The following is a 19,042-nucleotide window of genomic DNA, read 5'->3' on the forward strand; positions in this document are numbered from 1 at the left end:
TGGCGCAACAGGGGGGTTGTATGCTCCCTGTACGTCGCCCCGGTGAGCAATCTGGCTGCTTCTCGCTGGACTAGTTGTAGTTTCCGAGCAGTCTTCAAAGGCAACCCCACGTAGAGTGCGTTGCAGTAATCCAACCGGGATGTGACAAGAGCGTGGACCACCGTGGCCAGATCGGGCTTCTCAAGGTACGGGCGCAGCTGGCGCACAAGTTTTAATTGTGCGAAAGCTCTCCCGGCCACCGCTGAGACCTGGGGTTCCAGGCTCAGTGATGAGTCCAGGATCACTCCCAAGCTGCGAACCTGCTGATTCCAAGAATGGTACCTTCCCCCCCCCCTATCAGCTGTAGTTTTTGGGGTAAAGAACATATGACTTATACTACTCTATCTGCGCACCCACAGAAAACCATGATGACCATATCTAAGAAACTACAGCTTGTATTGTTGTATTTGGGCTCGGCCTGATGTAAGCCGCACCGAGTCCCTTGGGGAGATGGTAGCGGGGTACAAATAAAGTGTTGTTATTATTATTATTATTATTATTATTATTATTATTTATGAAGTCTATCCAATTCAATTTTCTGCATCAACACCCCAAATAACCCTAGGCACAGGCCTAAAAACAAAAGACACCAAGATTTTTTTAATGTTGGATTGTGATATCAATGTCTGCATAAACCTGCAGCTTTTTCTTTCATAGACATATACAGGGATCCTCTGCTTTATAAATAAAATTAACACTTGGAGTGAGAAATGGAAACTTTGTCCACTGGCTCCACCTCAAATGTTGATGCATCTCTAACACTCTTTTAGGAGTGTGTGAATCCATTCTGTTTTTGGGAATATTCCAGGAGATTAAGAGGGGTGCCATTCAGATTCATAATTCAGAACGAAGACAAAATGGATTCTGTGCCATTTTGCACACCCCTAGTTGATATTAAGAAGAAAGGCGAAGAGGCGACCTCCCATCCCATCTGTTTAGTGTATCTGTGTGAGGTGCATCAGGCTATAGTTCAGGGGTCCTCAAACTAAGGCCCGCGGGCCGGATGCGGCACTCCAAGGTCATTTACCCGGCCCTCGCTCAGGGTCAAACTAAGTCTGAAACGACTTGAAAGCACACAACAACAACAACAACAATCCTATCTCATCAGTCAAAAGTAGGCCCACACTTCCCATTGAAATACTAATAAGTTTATATTTGTTAAAATTGTTCTTCATTTTAATTATTGTATTGTTTTTATGTGGTTTTTGCACTACAAATAAGATATGTGCAGTGTTCACAGGAATTCATTCATGTTTTTTTTTCAAATTATAATCCGGCCCTCCAACAGATTGAGGGACTGTGACCTGGCCCTCTGTTTAAAAAGTTTGAGGACCCCTGGTATATAAGAAATATCATTCCCTGGCTTTTATTTTAAATCTTCTTCTGCAGGGAAAGGGCACTCATTTAAATGAATAACACCTAAAATATACAGTGAAAAGTTAAGTGCATGAATATATGAAGAAGTCATTAAAATGTTAAATCCAGTTTTTAATTAACATTTATTAGAAAACAGGACATAACCTCGGCTACTCCAATGAAGCACTTTGAAACATTTTGTTTGTTTTTGGACTATAAGCTCTTGGTGACATTGAGGTTATGGGAGCTATAACAAAAAAAAAATAACTCATTTAAAAATAACACTGAACATAATGTATTAAAATACATTATGGTAGCTCTCTATCTATCTATCTATCTATATTTGGAATGACCAGGGTGGGACAACAAAAGATTGCCCCAGGCACTGCCAGGCCATCAAATGCTAATCAGGTGGTCAGTTGAAACATTCACACCTAGCTCCAGCAGACAAGAGTCCTTTGTCCCACCCTGGTCATTCCACAGAAAAAGGGAGAAATCACCAAAGAAGAATTCAAACAAATAGCCAACACCTGTAGGGAAAAGGTCCGCAAGGCTAAAGCACAAAACGAGCTCAGGCTTGCCAGGGACATTAAAAACAATAAAAAGGGCTTCTATTCTTATGTCAGTAGAAAAAGGAAAAACAAGGAGGCGATAGGACCTCTTCGCGGAGAAGATGGGGCAATGCTGACAGGGGACAGGGAAAAGGCAGAACTACTTAATGCCTTCTTTGCCTCGGTCTTCTCACAAAAAAAGAGTCTTCAACCTCAGCAAGATGGAGTGGATGAGGGATTGGAGGACATCCAACCCCAAATTGGGAAAGAAGTCGTCCAGGAATACCTGGCCGCTCTCAATGAGTTCAAGTCCCCAGGGCCAGATCAACTACACCCCAGAGTATTGAAGGAACTAGCGGAAGTCATTTCGGAACCATTGGCAACCATCTTTGAGAGTTCTTGGAGAACGGGAGAAGTTCCAGCAGATTGGAGGAGGGCCAATGTGGTCCCAATCTTCAAGAAGGGAAAAAAGGATGACCCAAACAACTACCGTCCGGTCAGCCTCACGTCGATACCGGGCAAGATTCTGGAAAAGATTGTTAAGGAAGCGGTCTGCAAACACTTAGAAACAAATGCAGTCATCGCTAATAGTCAACATGGATTTATCAAAAACAAGTCATGCCAGACTAATCTGATCTCTTTCTTCGATAGAGCTACAAGCTGGGTAGATGCGGGGAATGCCGTGGATGTAGCGTACCTGGATTTCAGTAAGGCCTTCGACAAGGTCCCCCATGACCTTCTGGCAAGGAAACTAGTCCAATGTGGGCTAGGCAAAACTACGGTGAGGTGGACCTGTAATTGGTTAAGTGGACGAACACAGAGAGTGCTCACTAATGCTTCCTCTTCATCTTGGAAAGAAGTGACAAGTGGAGTGCCGCAGGGTTCCGTCCTGGGCCCGGTCCTGTTCAACATCTTTATTAATGACTTAGATGAAGGGCTAGAAGGCATGATCATCAAGTTTGCAGACGACACCAAATTGGGAGGGATAGCCAATAGTCCAGAGGACAGGAGCAGAATTCAAAACGATCTTGACAGATTAGAGAGATGGGCCAAAACTAACAAAATGAAGTTCAACAGTGACAAATGCAAGATACTCCACTTTGGCAGAAAAAATGAAATGCAAAGATACAGAATGGGGGACGCCTGGCTCGAGAGCAGTACGTGTGAAAAAGATCTTGGAGTCCTCGTGGACAACAAGTTAAACATGAGCCAACAATGTGATGTGGCGGCAAAAAAAGCCAATGGGATTTTGGCCTGCATCAATAGGAGCATAGCGTCTAGATCTAAGGAAGTAATGCTACCCCTCTATTCTGCTTTGGTTAGACCACATCTGGAATATTGTGTCCAATTCTGGGCACCACAATTCAAGAGAGATATTGACAAGCTGGAATGTGTCCAGAGGAGGGCGACTAAAATGATCAAGGGTCTGGAGAACAAGCCCTATGAGGAACGGCTTAGGGAACTGGGCATGTTTAGCCTGAAGAAGAGAAGGCTGAGAGGAGACATGATAGCCATGTATAAATATGTGAGAGGAAGCCACAGGGAGGAGGGAGCAAGCTTGTTTTCTGCTTCCTTGGAGACTAGGACGCGGAACAATGGCTTCAAACTACAAGAGAGGAGATTCCATCTGAACATTAGGAAGAACTTCCTGACTGTGAGAGCCGTTCAGCAGTGGAACTCTCTGCCCCGGAGTGTGGTGGAGGCTCCTTCTTTGGAAGCTTTTAAGCAGAGGCTGAATGGCCATCTGTCAGGGGTGATTTGAATGCAATATTCCTGCTTCTTGGCAGGGGGTTGGACTGGATGGCCCATGAGGTCTCTTCCAACTCTTTGATTCTATGATTCTATGATTCTATATATAAACCCATTTTCCTACTTCCAACAGACCTCACTACCTCTGAGGATGCTTGCCATAGATGCAGGCGAAATGTCAGGAGAGAATGCCTCTAGAACATGGCCGTATAGCCCGACAAAACCTACAACAACCCAGTGATTCCGGCCATGAAAGCCTTCGACAATACAATTTAAACACATCTTGTCTATAAGACAAATCTTTTCCCCTCAAGATAATTTAGTTCCTTAGCAATTGAGGTGATGGAATATTTCAAACTGATGCGATATTTCAAATATTCTTTGAAAGAGTATATACTTTGAAAGAATTAATTGGCTCTTAAATGTCATCAAATTCTAATTAAGAAGATGAAATAATTCTGGAATGTTACAGCAGAGCTTTTTGCAGCAACACCCAAGAATCTTGAAAATTTTGTGAAAAAACGAATGTGACTAGAAGGAAGAATATTCCAGAATCCCTCCAACATATTGAACAGAGAAGCTTTCATTTCGCCCAAGTGTTTCTGCTAAACTAAACTAAATGAAGAGCAAAATTAGAGTCCGTGGTTTCTAAGAGAGAGAGAAACTTATATATTTCTTCTTTACAAAATCCCTGTTTTTACATTCATCATCTTTATTAAAGCACAGATTTTAACACACACGCACATTCTCTTGCTGTAGAAAAAAAATCTGTCTGCATGATATAAAAAGCTCAAGCAAATTTAGAATTGGCCAGGTGACAGCCCTAATTGGAATTTCTCCTGAGAGATACAAGAACATCAGGATAGATTTCACTGATGCTGCCCAGGTTTAATAATAGAGATTTACTCACATAGCCTTGTTGGAACAGATGTTAGGAACACTCTTTCCAGTGTTAACCAGGATGTAAACAACACAGCTGAAACATCTCAGATACTCACCAGTCCTGCAATGGGAGTCGGCAGTCGATTGATCTTCTTGACCAATCCAGGCTTTATGGAATTCAGCAACCTGTCACAAGAAAGAGCATAACATATGAATAATCAGTCTTAAGACCAGATTTGCTAATTGTTTATTCTTGGTAAAAGAGTACCATTCTTTTAAAATCTCAACGCCATTGACTTGGAACAAAAATTACATAAGCCAACAAACAACACCATTGTCTAAGATCAGATCAGTATCTCTAGCTTTGTCAAGAGTGCTCTGAACTGGAAGCATAACAAATTTGCTGGTGCGTTGATCCAGCCTGTGAACCACTATCCAACTTTCCCAAAGAAGCTCTGGCATGCAGATTAAGACAGAAATATATTTGTGATAAATCAATAAAAATTATTATTAAAAAAAAGACAGAAATATATTAATCACATCAGTTAGAGCAGGGGTGTCAAACCCCTTTTCATCAAGGGCCACATCAGCCTTATGGCCACCTTCACAAGGCTGTTTGTAACTATGGTGGTCCATGCCTTAATTACCTCTAGACTGGATTACTACAATGCACTCTACGTGGGGCTACCCTTGAAGATGGCCCGGAAATTACAACTTGTCCAACAATCAGCAGCCAGATTAATAACTGGGGCAACTTACAGGGAGCGGTCAACCCTCCTGTTTAAGGAACTTCATTGTCTGCCATTCATTTTCCGGTCCCAATTCAAGGTACAGGTTCTCACCTATAAAGCCCTAAACCAGGCCCTTAGCCAGGATTTTGTTTGGGGGGAGGGCTGAATTTTTTTCAGGAGGGGTTTCGGGGAGGCTGAGTTTCGGGGGGGGGGGGGCTGAGTCTGAGTGAAAGAGGGTCTAGCCTAGCAAACCTTTTGTATCATTACCCTAATACCCCCATGCATATGGGATATATTGAGTATGGTGATCAGATCATGATATGAATAAACATAACAGTTTAAGTAATGCACCAGTAAGGCCTTTTTGCGAACCTTTTCGAGAATTTGGGGGGGGGGGGGCGCTGAAGCCCCTCAAGCCTCCCCCCCCCCCCCCCCGGCTACATGCCTGCCCTAAACGTGTTTGGACCTGCCTACCTTCATGACCATATCTCTCTCCACGAACCAGCCCAAGCTCTTCGATCTTTGGGGGAGGCCCTCCTTTCGCCCCTGCCAGTTTCACAGGCTCATCTTGTGGGTACAAGGGAGAGAGCCTTCTCCTTTGGCCCCCCGACTTTGGAACTCATTATAGGTAATGTCACCCAGAGAAATTTACTGGCAAGCAAGACAGCTACAACTGAAACAGTGCTGAGGTAATGTGTTCAAAGTATCTAATCAGTGATCGCTCTTATTACTGTATTCTGCACAAAATTTCCTAATGTCTGCACTAAACTCTATATAGCATATCCAGGCAAGAGGTTACCAGTGCATGGGTGATTGCAGCTAGACTGCATGGGGAAAAGACAAGCACCTCTCATTTCTTTATCTGTGAGCTGTGGCAAAGGTTATCCATGACAAACATGCTGTGTATTGTCCTGAAAAATGCAAATTATAGAAGAAGAGATACTGTTCATTCTGCATTCACAATATTGGTGATGTCTGTTCTTGTAGGTACTGGCTAATACAGTTGGCCTTCCATGCCTGTGGATTTGACTTATGTGTAGCTATGCTACAGGACTTAGAGATTCCTAAAGAGGTCTTTCAGTGGCATTCTATGGTCAACTTTCAGCAGACGATGACCATAGGTTCATCTTTTTATTTTTGTTTGTTTTACTTTTATGGCAAACTGGTGCCTCTAATACCAGTGAATGTGGAGGAATGACTGCGTAACAGTTGGTGCTGAAAATGGGTGCTTCTTGCCGTTGAGACCACTTGGGCCTCAAATGACAGAGCTCGATCTGAGAGTACCTAAGGCCCCTTCCACAGAGCTAAATAAAATCCACAATGAACTGGATTATATGGCAGTGTGAATCCAGTTCAAAGCAGATACCTTATTGAATTTATTTATTAAAATGTATTTATTAACATATTTTAATCCCATCTATGATCCAAAGACCTCAAAGTGGTGTAAAAAAAAATGTGAAAAAGCAAAAAAAAAAACCCAAAAAAACTAAAAGATATCAAGCTAAAATATACACGTTTTAAAAACTTCACACAGCAAAGCTATGCTTCAAATCAGTTCAATAATGAAACTATTGTTAGCACTGGGTTTACAAACAAAGGTCTTTCCAAAACTGAGCTGTCAGAACAGGACAGGCCATTTTTCATGCCCTCCTACAGTGTGCTACCCGTATTGGAGTGAAGGAAAGAAGTGTCTTCTCAAGAAACCTCAATTTTCTGGTGGGGGTATATAGGGTGCTCCTTGTTACCGCAATCCCAAGGTATGCAGAGTTTTAAATGTTACCACCAGCACTTTTAATGTGGATTTACAGTATATTGGTAGCTGAGCAGGAGCAACTTTGTTGTTTATTCGTTCAGTCACTTCTGACTTTTCGTGACCTCACGGACCAGCCCACGCCAGAGTTCCCTGTCAGCCATCACCACCCCCAGCACCTTCAAGGTCAAGCCAGTCACTTCAGGGATACCATCCATCCATCTTGCCCTTGGTCGGCCCCTCTTCCTTTTTCCTTCCATTTTCCCCAGCATCATTGTCTTCTCTAAGCTTTCTTGTCTTCTCATGATGTGGCCAAAGTACTTCATCTTTGCCTCTAATATCCTTCCCTCCAATGAGCAGTCAGGCTTTATTTCTTGAAGTATGGACTGATTGGATCTTCTCACAGTCCAAGGCACTCTCAGAACTTTCCTCCAACACCACAGTTCAAAAGCATCGATCTTCCTTCGCTCAGCCTTCCCTATGGTCCAGCTCTCATATCCATAGGTTACTACGGGGAATACCATTGCTTTAACTATGTGGATCTTGGTTGCCAGTGTGATGTCTCTACTCTTCACTATTTTATCGAAATTGGTCATTACTCTCCTCCCAAGAAGTAAACGCCTTCTGAGTCTGCATCTGCAGTAATCTTTGCACCTAGAAATACAAAGTCTGTCATGGCCTCCACATTTTCTCCCTCTATTTGCCAGTTATCAATCATTCTTTTTGCCATAATCTTGGGTTTTTTGATGTTTAGCTGCAACCCCGCTTTTGCACTTTCTTCTTTCACCTTGATTAGAAGGCTCCTCAGCTCCTTCCTCGCTTTGGGCCATCAAAGTGGTATCATCTGCATATCTAAAGTTGTTAATATTTCTTGCAGCAATTTTGACTCCAGCCTTGCATTCGTCAAGCCCCAAACATCGCATGATGTGTTCAGGAGCACCTAGTTGGGAGTAAATTGTAGATGCAGCTTGCTCACCAGTCTAAGCAACTTAGAAACTACACTTAATGCTTCTTGAAGGCTATGGACTGACAACATCTTGCTCCCCTTTTGCTTTTTTGTTTGTCTCACCATCAACTCAAGAGAATCTGGACCTATCTACTCCACTGGAAAGGGACTGAAGAGTTGATGATGGTGGAAGAACAAAGAGACAAATGGAAATTACAAGGACAAAAGAACAGACCATATGGGTTACCTTCATCAAACTGAATTGCATCCAAATACCACATTGTACAGCACTAGAATTGTGGTAGGGTTTATGTTCTGCTCTCACCACACAGAATTATCATATAATGACTGATGCTACTACGAGTAAAAAGTATCATAGATACAATTTTTGGTTTTCATAGCCTCCTGAAGGTATCACATGGATGAGATATAGGATAAAAGAAGAGGATGAAGGAATACGAGAAAACAGGAAAACACAAAACATATTTAGGTCAGGAAGTTGGCAAGAAACGTGAAAGGAAAAGAATGTGAAGGACAAAAAAAAAAACCAACACATGGGATGTCTCTGAAGATGGGTATGTAATAAAATGGACATTGTTGGAAGATTCCAAAGCTTCAAGATCTCAGAGACAGACTGTCTGTAAGCTTAATATCCTTTTAAGCTAAATTCCCAAGATTAAAGAATCAAGGTTTAGATTTGTCCAGGTCACAGATAAAGCCATTTAAAAATCCTGACCCAGTGGCTAAATTGTTGGATTTTTCCATCAATTTTCCTAATTGAACACGGAGGCAACACGTTCAGCCATTCCACACATTGGTTCCCTTAGTTTTCAAACAGTGAGTTCAACTTCTATTTCAAATTCAATTCCAGGAAGAGGGAAATATCAAGTAAAAACAAAGTAATGTTTACTCTTGCTTTCGAAACTAGAATTGCTAGGATCAAATCCAATTTATAGTCCAACCAAAGTAGGCCCATTGAATAAGTTATGATATTATGACAGGAAAAGCATCTGCTATTTTCTATATCCCATGAATTAGAATCATAGAGTTGGAAGAGACCTCATGGGCCATCCAGTCCAACCCCCTGCCAAGAAGCAGGAATATTGCATTCAAAGCACCCCTGACAGATGGCCATCCAGCCTCTGTTTAAAAGCTTCCAAAGAAGGAGCCTCCACCACACTCCGGGGCAGAGAGTTCCACTGCTGAACGGCTCTCACAATCAGGAAGTTCTTCCTAATGTTCAGATAGAATCTCCTTTCTTGTAGTTTGAACTTTTCCATTGAGATGGAAAAGTTTTAATTTAACTGTGGATAGATACTAAATACACTGGACAACAAATCTAGCATATTATCCCAGTTTAGGAGTCATCACGATGGAGATGATTAACTAAAACTATAGTATTTAAAACCCAGTGCACAGTTAGGAGCCCTTCCAACATTATAACACTATGGTTCCACTTTGACTGCTATAGTAACATTCTATGGAATACTGTAATTTGTGGTGAGCCACTAGAGCTTTTTAGCTGAGGATTTGCAATATCCTTCCTTAACCTACAAATCTCAAGATTCTATGGATGGTGTCATTATTTTTTTTCTCTAAATACAAAATTCATGTGTGTTTCTTAAACACATAGTCTTAAGGTATGTTATTGTTTCTATCACTTCCTCTTAACTGCTTAGAATGGTTCTTATCGATTTGATTTAATCTGATTGGTCGGAGATACCATCTCCACACCACTTTGTAATAATTCTCTTTTATTCCTATTGACATATTTTTAATATACGCATATTCCACATTCCTTTCCAGTTTTGAGGGTGTATTACTTTATTACAATCTGACTTCCACTGTCGGAACACAGACACCTTAAAGAGCCAGACTCAGGATTAGGTCCAAAATAGAGTTTATTAAACAAAGAAAAAGGACTCAGAGACACTTAACTCAGTGTCTCTAGTCAAACATAAAGGCAAAACCAGTCCTGGTTCAAAAAAGGTAACTAAGGAATAATCCGGATTATCTGGAGAAAAGAACCGGATTAAACAAAGCACTCTGAAAGTCACACAAACAGTTCAGCAAGCACACGGTTAACAAAACAAGGAAGCCGCAAAGGAGGAAGCGTAGTCAAACGAAGTCCAGGGTTGAAGAAAGCCGAATCCAGAGCAGTGAAGTTCCAAAGTCCACGGAAGCAGCGTCGTAGTCAAACCGGTCCGAAGTCAAAGAAGGGGAAATCCACACACACGAGAATCCAAGCCGAGTCAAAAGCACACACGAACAGAAGCAGCGACCTGCAGATCCAGGACCCAATGCCAACACGAAACAGGCAATGACAAGTACCCAAAGCACTAACGTAACCAACACCTTGCCTTCTGCAGAAATTCCCCATTTCAGAGCCTACTTTTATCTTACACATCATCATCAGAAGATGAGCTGACCTCCGCCCCATCATTATCTCTTGCAGCTGATCTTGATTCCACACATGAATTCCCACTCCCATCTCTCCAACGTTTCCATCTTCTGTCAAGACTTAGATCTCCCCAAGACTCAGATGTATTCCCCGATTGCCAATGCTCATTACCAGAGAACCCCACAAACGTATCACTAGACGTTGGCTCTGCACATACAGCTTGTTCCTCTTTTACCTTAGTCCAGTCCAATGTGTCATCCCCATCTTCATCACTCCCTAACCCATCACTCCCAGAGAAGCCCACAAATGATTCTTCATCTGTGGGAGCAGTAAGTATATCCCGGATCTTTTTCCTCAGTTGCTCCCGAGTAACCCTCTTTGTCCCCTATTCACATCCAGTGTATCTCCTTCCTCTCCCTCGCTCATTGACCCTTCATTTCCAGAAAACCCTTCGAATGAGTCCTCATCAGTGTGTGCCATAAGTATATCCTTTTCCTTTGTTGTTCCTCATCTGACTCCTGCTCACGAGTACCCCTTTTACCCTTTCTGGCGCCCATACTACTGCTTTCAACGTTACTTACAGGCTCTACTACAACATCCACATTCTTTTGAGGTAGTCCTGCTCCTGGACTCCCTCCAACAGCATTTTGTAGATATCAATTGTTATATCTTTTGTTCTTTCTTTTTCTGCCTTACTCCCCCTTTGGCTAATCATTTCTTCAAATTTGGTAAATTCTCTATCTCCTTTATATTTCTTTCTTATTTCCCTTAACCATCTTTCCAGTTGTAGAACTTTATACTATCTAATACTTCCTCCTGATAACTGGTCCTTTATCTCCTCGATATTTTTCATCTTTGATTCCCAATCTTTTAATTTCATTCTTCCTTTTTCCTTGAATTCTTTTTCTAACTCCTTTTTGAGATTTATAGGGAAATTATTTGTACTCAACACCGTAGTGGATGTTGTCATTAAAGATGGAATAAAGTACTACAACTGAGAAAGGGCCCTACATTTTTTTCCTGAAAAAATGTATGCACCTTAAAAACATGGGATTTTTCAGTCCACTGATACTTCCTTCTTATGGTGTCACATGAGAATTCATGCTCATCTATAGAATTTAGAAATTGGGGGAACTATGGCATCAAAGAAGAAAGTCCAGTTATCAATCTATAGGATTAAACAAATGACAAAGTACCTATCTTTTACATGTGCTACTGCTTATTTAGTTACTGTGAAAATATATCACACATTTATCTTCCAGGCATATAATGGCAATTTTACCAAGGCAATACGAAATTATGTTAAGACTTTCCAAAGCTAACACAGATCCTTTCACACATTGCCCAAAACTATCCATACTGAAAAGTATTGCAAAAAGACCAGAACTTGAAGGATGCATAAACGATAAAACTTGATTTCAGAATTTCCCATTGCATTTCAAGCGCATCTACCAAAAAGAAAGACCTGGAGGTCTTAATGCAAATGCCAAATGTCCGAAGCTGCTGGAAATAAATCTTTAAAAAATGTTTGGATTGGCTTCACTGAAGGTTAAGCAAGAGGTGAAGGGGAAACGAGAGGAAGGGCTCCAGGCCCGCATTGGGAGGAAATGAAAAATGTGGTTAGACCACCACTATTCATGACTGGGGACAAAGAATCACAAGGAAGAGAAGGAAGACAAGGAAGAAAAAAATCTTGTTATTCAGCTCTTTGCCTTAAGTAGCAAAATAGACTTGGAGCTTCCCTTTAGCATATTAATTTCAAAGCATATTTGCTATTTTAAAAGCTTTGTTTATTCACCGAAAGCATTAAACAAATAGTTAAAGAGTTTTTTATGAATACTTCTACAACATTTACATTAGGAGGACACGAAAGGAAATCAAAACCATATTCAGATACAAGTGAAATAGTTTTTGTTCAATCAATCAATGTATTTAATGCTTAGACAATGGGTCTTTCACATACAAAACAAACAAGTAAATAAGTTCTTGTGGGTTTTTTCGGGCTATATGGCCATGTTCTAGAGGAATTTCTCCTGACGTTTCGCCTGCATCTATGGCAAGCATCCTCAGAGGTGAGGATGCTTGCCATAGATGCAGGCGAAATGTCAGGAGAAATGCCTCTAGAACATGGCCATATAGTCCGAAAAAACCCCCACAAGAACTTCGTGATTCCAGCCATGAAAGCCTTCGACAAAACAAGTAAATAATTAAATAATTAAATAATAATAATTATTATTAATAATAATAGAAAAAAGTTTGGATTATTGATGTGCCCATATCAGGTGACAGTCGCATTGAGGAAAAACAACAGGAAAAACTCAGCTGCTATCAGGACCTCAAAATCGAACTGCAAAGGCTCTTCTGGCATAAACCAGTACAGGTGGTCCCAGTGGTCATTGGCACACTGGGTGCTGTGCCAAAAGATCTCAGCCGGCATTTGGAAACAATAAACATTGACAAAATCATGATTTGTCAACTGCAAAATGCCACTTTACTTGGATCTGCATGCATCATTCCAAAATACATCACACAGTCCTAGATGCTTGGGAATTGTTCGACTTGTGATTTTGTGATATGAAATCCAGCATATAGATCTCGTTTGCTGTGACATACTGTGGTTTTGTGTCAGTAAAATAAAATAATAATAATAATACCTTTATTTATATCCCGCTACCATCTCCGAAAAGGGACTCTGGGTGGCTTACAGAACAGCACATAATAGTGACATAATACATAAACTGCATCAACATTTGTGACAGTAACAATATCAATTAACATAATTTATTTATTTATTTATTTCATCTACTTATACCCCGCCCTTCTCACCCTGGGGGGGACTCAGGGCGGCTTACAGGGAAGGCACAATTAGATGCCCAAATCACACAACAAACAATACAAAATATAACAATTCAACAATTAAAATAAAACATCAATACCTAATAAAATCATAAAAACAATCTCATGTCAGAGTCCATATATCAGAGTCCATATATCCATTCCATTCCATTGTCCTTGTCTATCGACAGGTCCTTTAGTTAGTTGTCAGCATGACCAAAAGCTTGGTCCCACATCCAGGTCTTTAGTTTTTTCCTAAACGCTAGAAGGGAAGTCGCCGATCTGATCTCCCCGGGGAGTGAGTTCCACAGGTGGAGGGCCACCACTGAGAAGGCCCTGCTCCTCGTCCCCGCCAGCCTCACTTGTGCCACTGGCGGGGTCGAGAAGATCTTAGGCCTCCCCAGAAGATCTTAAACTTCGAGGTGGGATGTAGAGGGAGATCCGTTCGGACAAATACACTGGGCCGGAACCGTATAGGGTTTTGTAGGTCAAAACCAGCACTTTGAATTGTGCTCGGAATTGGATCGGCAGCCAGTGGAGCTGACGCAACAGGGGGGTGGCGTGCTCCCTGTACACCACTCCGGTGAGCAATCTGGCTGCTTCTCGCTGGACTAGTTGAAGTTTCCGAGCAGTCTTCAAAGGCAACCCCACGTAGAGGTTTATAGGGGGAGATGCGGTCACAAAGATAGGCTGGACAGGAAGACAATAAGACAATACTTACAAAAATAAGAAAAAACCCAAATCAATTTAAATAAAATACTCAATAAAAACACAGCAATAGCTACTAATTAAAATGGGCAATACAACCACGTTGAGCCTCTCAGCCACAAAACAAGTTAAAAGAATGTTAAAGTACCAGAGTCAATATCAATTTGTTTGGTCATCTAGTTTAGCTGGTGTCTTTGCTATTGTCAAAGGCCAGCTTGAAAAGCCATGTTTTCAACTCCCTCTGGAGACATTGAAGTGTGGCTGCTTGCCTAATTTTCCTGGGAAGAGGCCACCACCAAGAAGGACCTGTTTCTTGTTCCCACCAACCATGCTTGGGACAGAGGTGGGACCAAGAGGAGGGCCTCCCCGACAGATCTTAGAACCCAGGCAGGTTTATAGGGGGAGATGCGGTCACAAAGATAGGCTGAACAGGAACTATATAGGGCTTAGTAGGTGATAACCTGCACTTTGAATTCAGACCGTAAAATTGTCATCAGCCAATGGAGCTGCTTTAGTATGGGCATGGTGTGCTCCCTACAGGTAGCCCCCGTTAGTAGTCTCGCTGCCAACCTTTGCACTAATTGCACTTTCCGAGCCATCTTCAAAGTCAGCCCCACATAGAGATCCATTCTAGAGGTAACTAAGGCATGGACCACTATGACCAATTCAGGCTTTTCGAGGTACAATCACAGCTGACGCACAAGTTTTAACTGTGTGAAGGTCCTCCCGACTACTGCTGACACCTGAGTGTTGAGTCCAGGAGGACACCCAGACTGTGTCCTCAGGGGAAGTGTAACCCCACTGAGCACAGGTTACCGCCCAATACCCTGATCGGCCTCACGACTGGCCAGGATGACCTCTGTCTTGTCTGGATTAAGCTTCAGCTTGTTAGCCGTCAATCAGTCCTTCACAGCTGCCAGACACTGGTCCAAGATCCAATTATACATTATAAAATACCAAGCAATGCAACATTAAAAATACTATATAAACTATCTCTTGCATAGTTAGAAACCAAGTAAAATTCAATATTATTGAAGACTTAAACAAGAGCTTTGAATATAAGCAACCACACAATAGTTAGATAAAAGCAAGTGAAATAGTTTTTGTTAAATGCAGAAAATATAAGGTATGAAGAACAAATAAAAGTCTCTGATGTGAACTCAGCTCTAGACAGAACTTGGAAAAGTGACTCCAAGAATCCCACAGCCAGCATAGCCACTGGCATGGAGACTCTTGGAGTTATCATCCAGAACCAGAAGTTTGTCTAACCCAGGGGCCCTCAAACTTTTTAAACAGAGGGCCAGGTAACAGTCCCTCAAACTGTTGGAGGGGCGGATTATAATTTGAAAAAAACATAAATGAATTCCTGTGAACACTGCACATATCTTATTTGTAGTACAAAAAGCACTTTAAAACAATACAATAATTAAAATGAACAATTTTAACAAATATAAACTTATTATTATTTCAATGGGAAGTGTGGGCCTGCTTTTGGCTGATGAGATGAGATGGTTGTTGTTGTTGTTGTTGTTGTTGTTGTTGTGTGCTTTCAAGTAATTTTAGACTTAGGTTGACCCTGAGTGAGGGATGGGTAAATGACCTTGGAGGGCCGTATCCAGCCCTTGGGCTTTAGTTTGAGGACCCCTGGTCTAACCTTTGAATTGGGAAGAAGAAGCTTCAATGGAGAGCTCAAACCAAGGTTGAAAATAAGCATAGCATAGCAAAAAAAAATATCCATGTTCAATTCCCACTGGATACTTTTGGCCATGTATTCTCTCACAACTGAATTTGTTTAGTAAAAGGCCAAACTCTAATAGCTACCCAAAATGTCTGGCCTCTGGAGCAACTTTAATTTGGGTTTGGAGATTTGCTGCACCCCCACTTAAACTTAGCCAAAGCCCATAATACTGGATGCAGCCCCAAAGAACTTGTCTCCACTAGTATATCTCACTTTTTCCATGGATTTCATATACACAGGAGAGACTAGTGGATTTCATATATGTGCTTCCTTATGATAGGGAGACGTGAGTGACTAAAGCCGTAATTGGAATGCAAGTCTCCTTGCTCCTGGGAGTTGAAAACCTATTGCTCCCAAAGGCTTGCATGCCTATGTTCATATCTCCAGTGCTGCTCTAACAAGATATGCATGGCTGGTTATTTTTGAACTCCAAAAAGACATGACGATATTAGGCAGTCTACTTGTTTGGAGTGTGGGCATTCTGTGCTGAATTCTTCAAGACATACCCCCATGTCTGGAATGGTGGTTTACCAAGACAAACATAAATACTTGGTACGCTTAAAGCAGTACGGCTATATTCAGAGGGCGGACTGGAAAGGCAGCTTGGATTCTATGGTCTCAAATTAAACACTTTAAATTAGACTGTAATACCTTTTATTAAGTAAAATCTACTCTTTCATTCTAGAACTGTTTTCAAAAAGCTAATTACAAGTAGTCGGAGGGCAGGATATCATTACAACTTTGCGCAGACCATGAGAAGCCACAGACATATCCCTAACTGTTCTTTTTGCAGGCAGGAGATGAATGGGATGGAAGCATCCTTGTTCTGGGGGAGTTTTGGACTACAGCTCCCCCAAAATCCTAGCCAACATGGTTGACTGTGAAACACAGAAAGTTTTTTTCCCAACCTCACCCAAGTTAAAAAAAGAAGTGCCATTAAAGCCTTGGCAGACCGTGCAAAAATAATCTGTGAACCCTACCTCCTCCAAGATGAACTGAACCACCTAAACTGGGCTCTATAGGCCAATGGAGACTCCATCTCAGACATCAGGAGAGCTGCAAGACCAAGAACAAGCCACGAGAGTCAAGACGAAGATCCACCCAGAGGAAAAGTGTTCTTGCCATACATCAAGGGAACCACTGACCGCATAGGGAAGCTGATGAGGAAACACAACATACAAACTATCTACAGACCCACCAAGAAAATCCAACAAATGCTACGTTCAGCAAAGGACAAGAGGGATCCTCTCACTTCTGCAGGAGTCTACCGGATACCATGCAGCTGTGGATCAGTCTACATAGGGACCACCAAACGCAGCATTGTCCAAACACAAATCAAGGAACACGAAAGGCACTGCAGACTACTTCAACCAGAGAAGTCAGCCATAGCAGAGCACCTGATGAACCAACCTGGACACAGCATATTATTTGGGACCACTCTCACAACCACCATGTCAGACTACACAGAGAAGCCATTGAAATCCATAAGCATGTGGACAATTTCAACAGAAAGGAGGAAACCATGAAAATGAACAAAATCTGGCTACCAGTATTGAAAAACTCTAAAATTACAACAGCAAAACAACAGAGGGGAAACTATCAGGCACATCTAATCACCTCTCAACAAAAGATTCCACCAGGCACTGCCAGGCCATCAAATGCTAATCAAGGTGGTCAGTTGAAACATTCACACCTAGCTCCAGCAGGCAAGAGTTCTTTGCCCCACCCTGGTCATTCCACAGATATATAAACCAATTTTCCTAGTTCCAACAGACCTCACAACCTCTGAGGATGCAGGCGAAACGTCAGGAGAAATGCCTCTAGAACATGGCCATATAGTCCGAAAAAATCTACAACAACCCAACACAGAAAGTTACCTTATACCGAATCAGTTCATTGATCTATGTACCTCTTACAGGCAGGATCTCTCTATGTTTTCTTTCCCAGCTCTGTCTAAAGATCCCTGATATTTTTCAGTAATGGACCATTCAAGTATTAAACAGAACTGGCTCTGTTTAATTTCCAAAGTCAGATAAGATCTGGAGTGTTGAAGGAAGCATGTTGGGAGACGAAGCCCAAAAGAGTCACGTTTTCAAGCTCCAGTTTCTGGAAGGTCCCTTTTTCTTTTAGTACTTCCAATGAAATCTTGTTAGAATGATAATAGACCATTCATGTGCAAAGTTGCTTTGAATGTCATGATGTGCACTGTCACCTAACTTGAGGCACAAGAAGCTGAACCTGCCCTGTTTTGAGCTTATCTGTGAAAGAGCAGTCGATCAAAATGGGCCAAAAGTGGAGCCAAATTCTGGGTTTCTAGCCTACCAGTCTCAAAGGCCAGCACTGCTGTAGGCTTCTTTTTTCCTCTTGATCCTTGGATATCAGTTTAACATGATTTAAAACCAGATAAACAGAATGGTTTATTTTATAGAGTTTCACATTTCATGAACTTTCCATACCTTAACTTTTATGTAATGATTCAATAAATAAATAACAGTCTCTTCAAATTCCTTTGCAGCATTAAATTGCTGAATTAGTTGGAAGCTGGGGTGGGTGGGAGGTGTTGAGGAGAAACCTTTAGTGTTGCCAGTACATAATGTCTGTCTGTGTTCTGAGAAAAGAGGATACAGTTGAATGGGATGTTGAAGGGAAAAAAGTTAATTAATTATGAGAAGTAGCAGTCTTTGGAAATAAGGCGATTTGTAGTTTCTAACTTTCCACATGCTCTCCAATCCAACAAGAGATTTTCAAGGGGTGCAAATAGCCATATGCCTACCAGCCGCCAAATTTCACTTGGAGGTGCCAAAGGGGGACATTTTTTATGAACTGGAAGAGTTCTAGTTGAGATCCAATTAGGTACAGTATTTATTTATTTATGACATTTCTACCCCACCTCTCTCACCTCAAAAGGGACTCAAGTAAAGTCTCGCTTATTCAACCTTTAGTTATCCAACATTCTGTATTATCCAATGCAGTCTGCCTCTCACTCGGATCCACAGTTTCAATACATTTTGATGTTTTGGTGTTAAATTCGTAAATACAGTAATTACTACATAACGTTACCGTGTATTGAACTGCTTTTTCTGTCAATTTGTTGTAAAATTTGATGATTTGGTGCTTAATTTGTAAAACCATAATGTAATTTGACATTTAATAAGTTTTTCCTTAATTCCTCTCTAAAGCTCAGTAACAAACAAAGCAGAATCAGGAAGTCACAGGTCCGCAGTTTGGGTGTCCTCCTGGATTCTTCACTGACGCTTGAGACTCAGGCGTCGGCGGTGGCCGGGAGGGCCTTTGCACAATTAAGACTCGTGCGCCAACTGTGACCGTACCTCGTGAAGGCGGATCTGGCCAGGGTG

The 19,042-nt window shown here is 41.6% G+C and overlaps 1 protein-coding gene across 2 annotated transcripts in view; it reads right to left on the bottom strand.

Annotated features, from left to right (window-relative positions):
- LIMCH1 (LIM and calponin homology domains 1) overlaps window positions 1-19,042 on the bottom strand; it is a 341,273-nt gene that overhangs the window by 158,627 nt on the left and 163,604 nt on the right. For both annotated transcript variants that reach the window (XM_067468791.1, XM_067468792.1), the window contains exon 3: window positions 4,694-4,763. In XM_067468791.1, the coding sequence (XP_067324892.1) occupies window positions 4,694-4,763 (70 nt within the window). The remainder of the gene's footprint in view (window positions 1-4,693; window positions 4,764-19,042) is intronic.

The sequence above is a fragment of the Anolis sagrei genome, chromosome 5, assembly GCF_037176765.1.
Source record: "Anolis sagrei isolate rAnoSag1 chromosome 5, rAnoSag1.mat, whole genome shotgun sequence".
NCBI lineage: Eukaryota > Metazoa > Chordata > Lepidosauria > Squamata > Dactyloidae > Anolis > Anolis sagrei.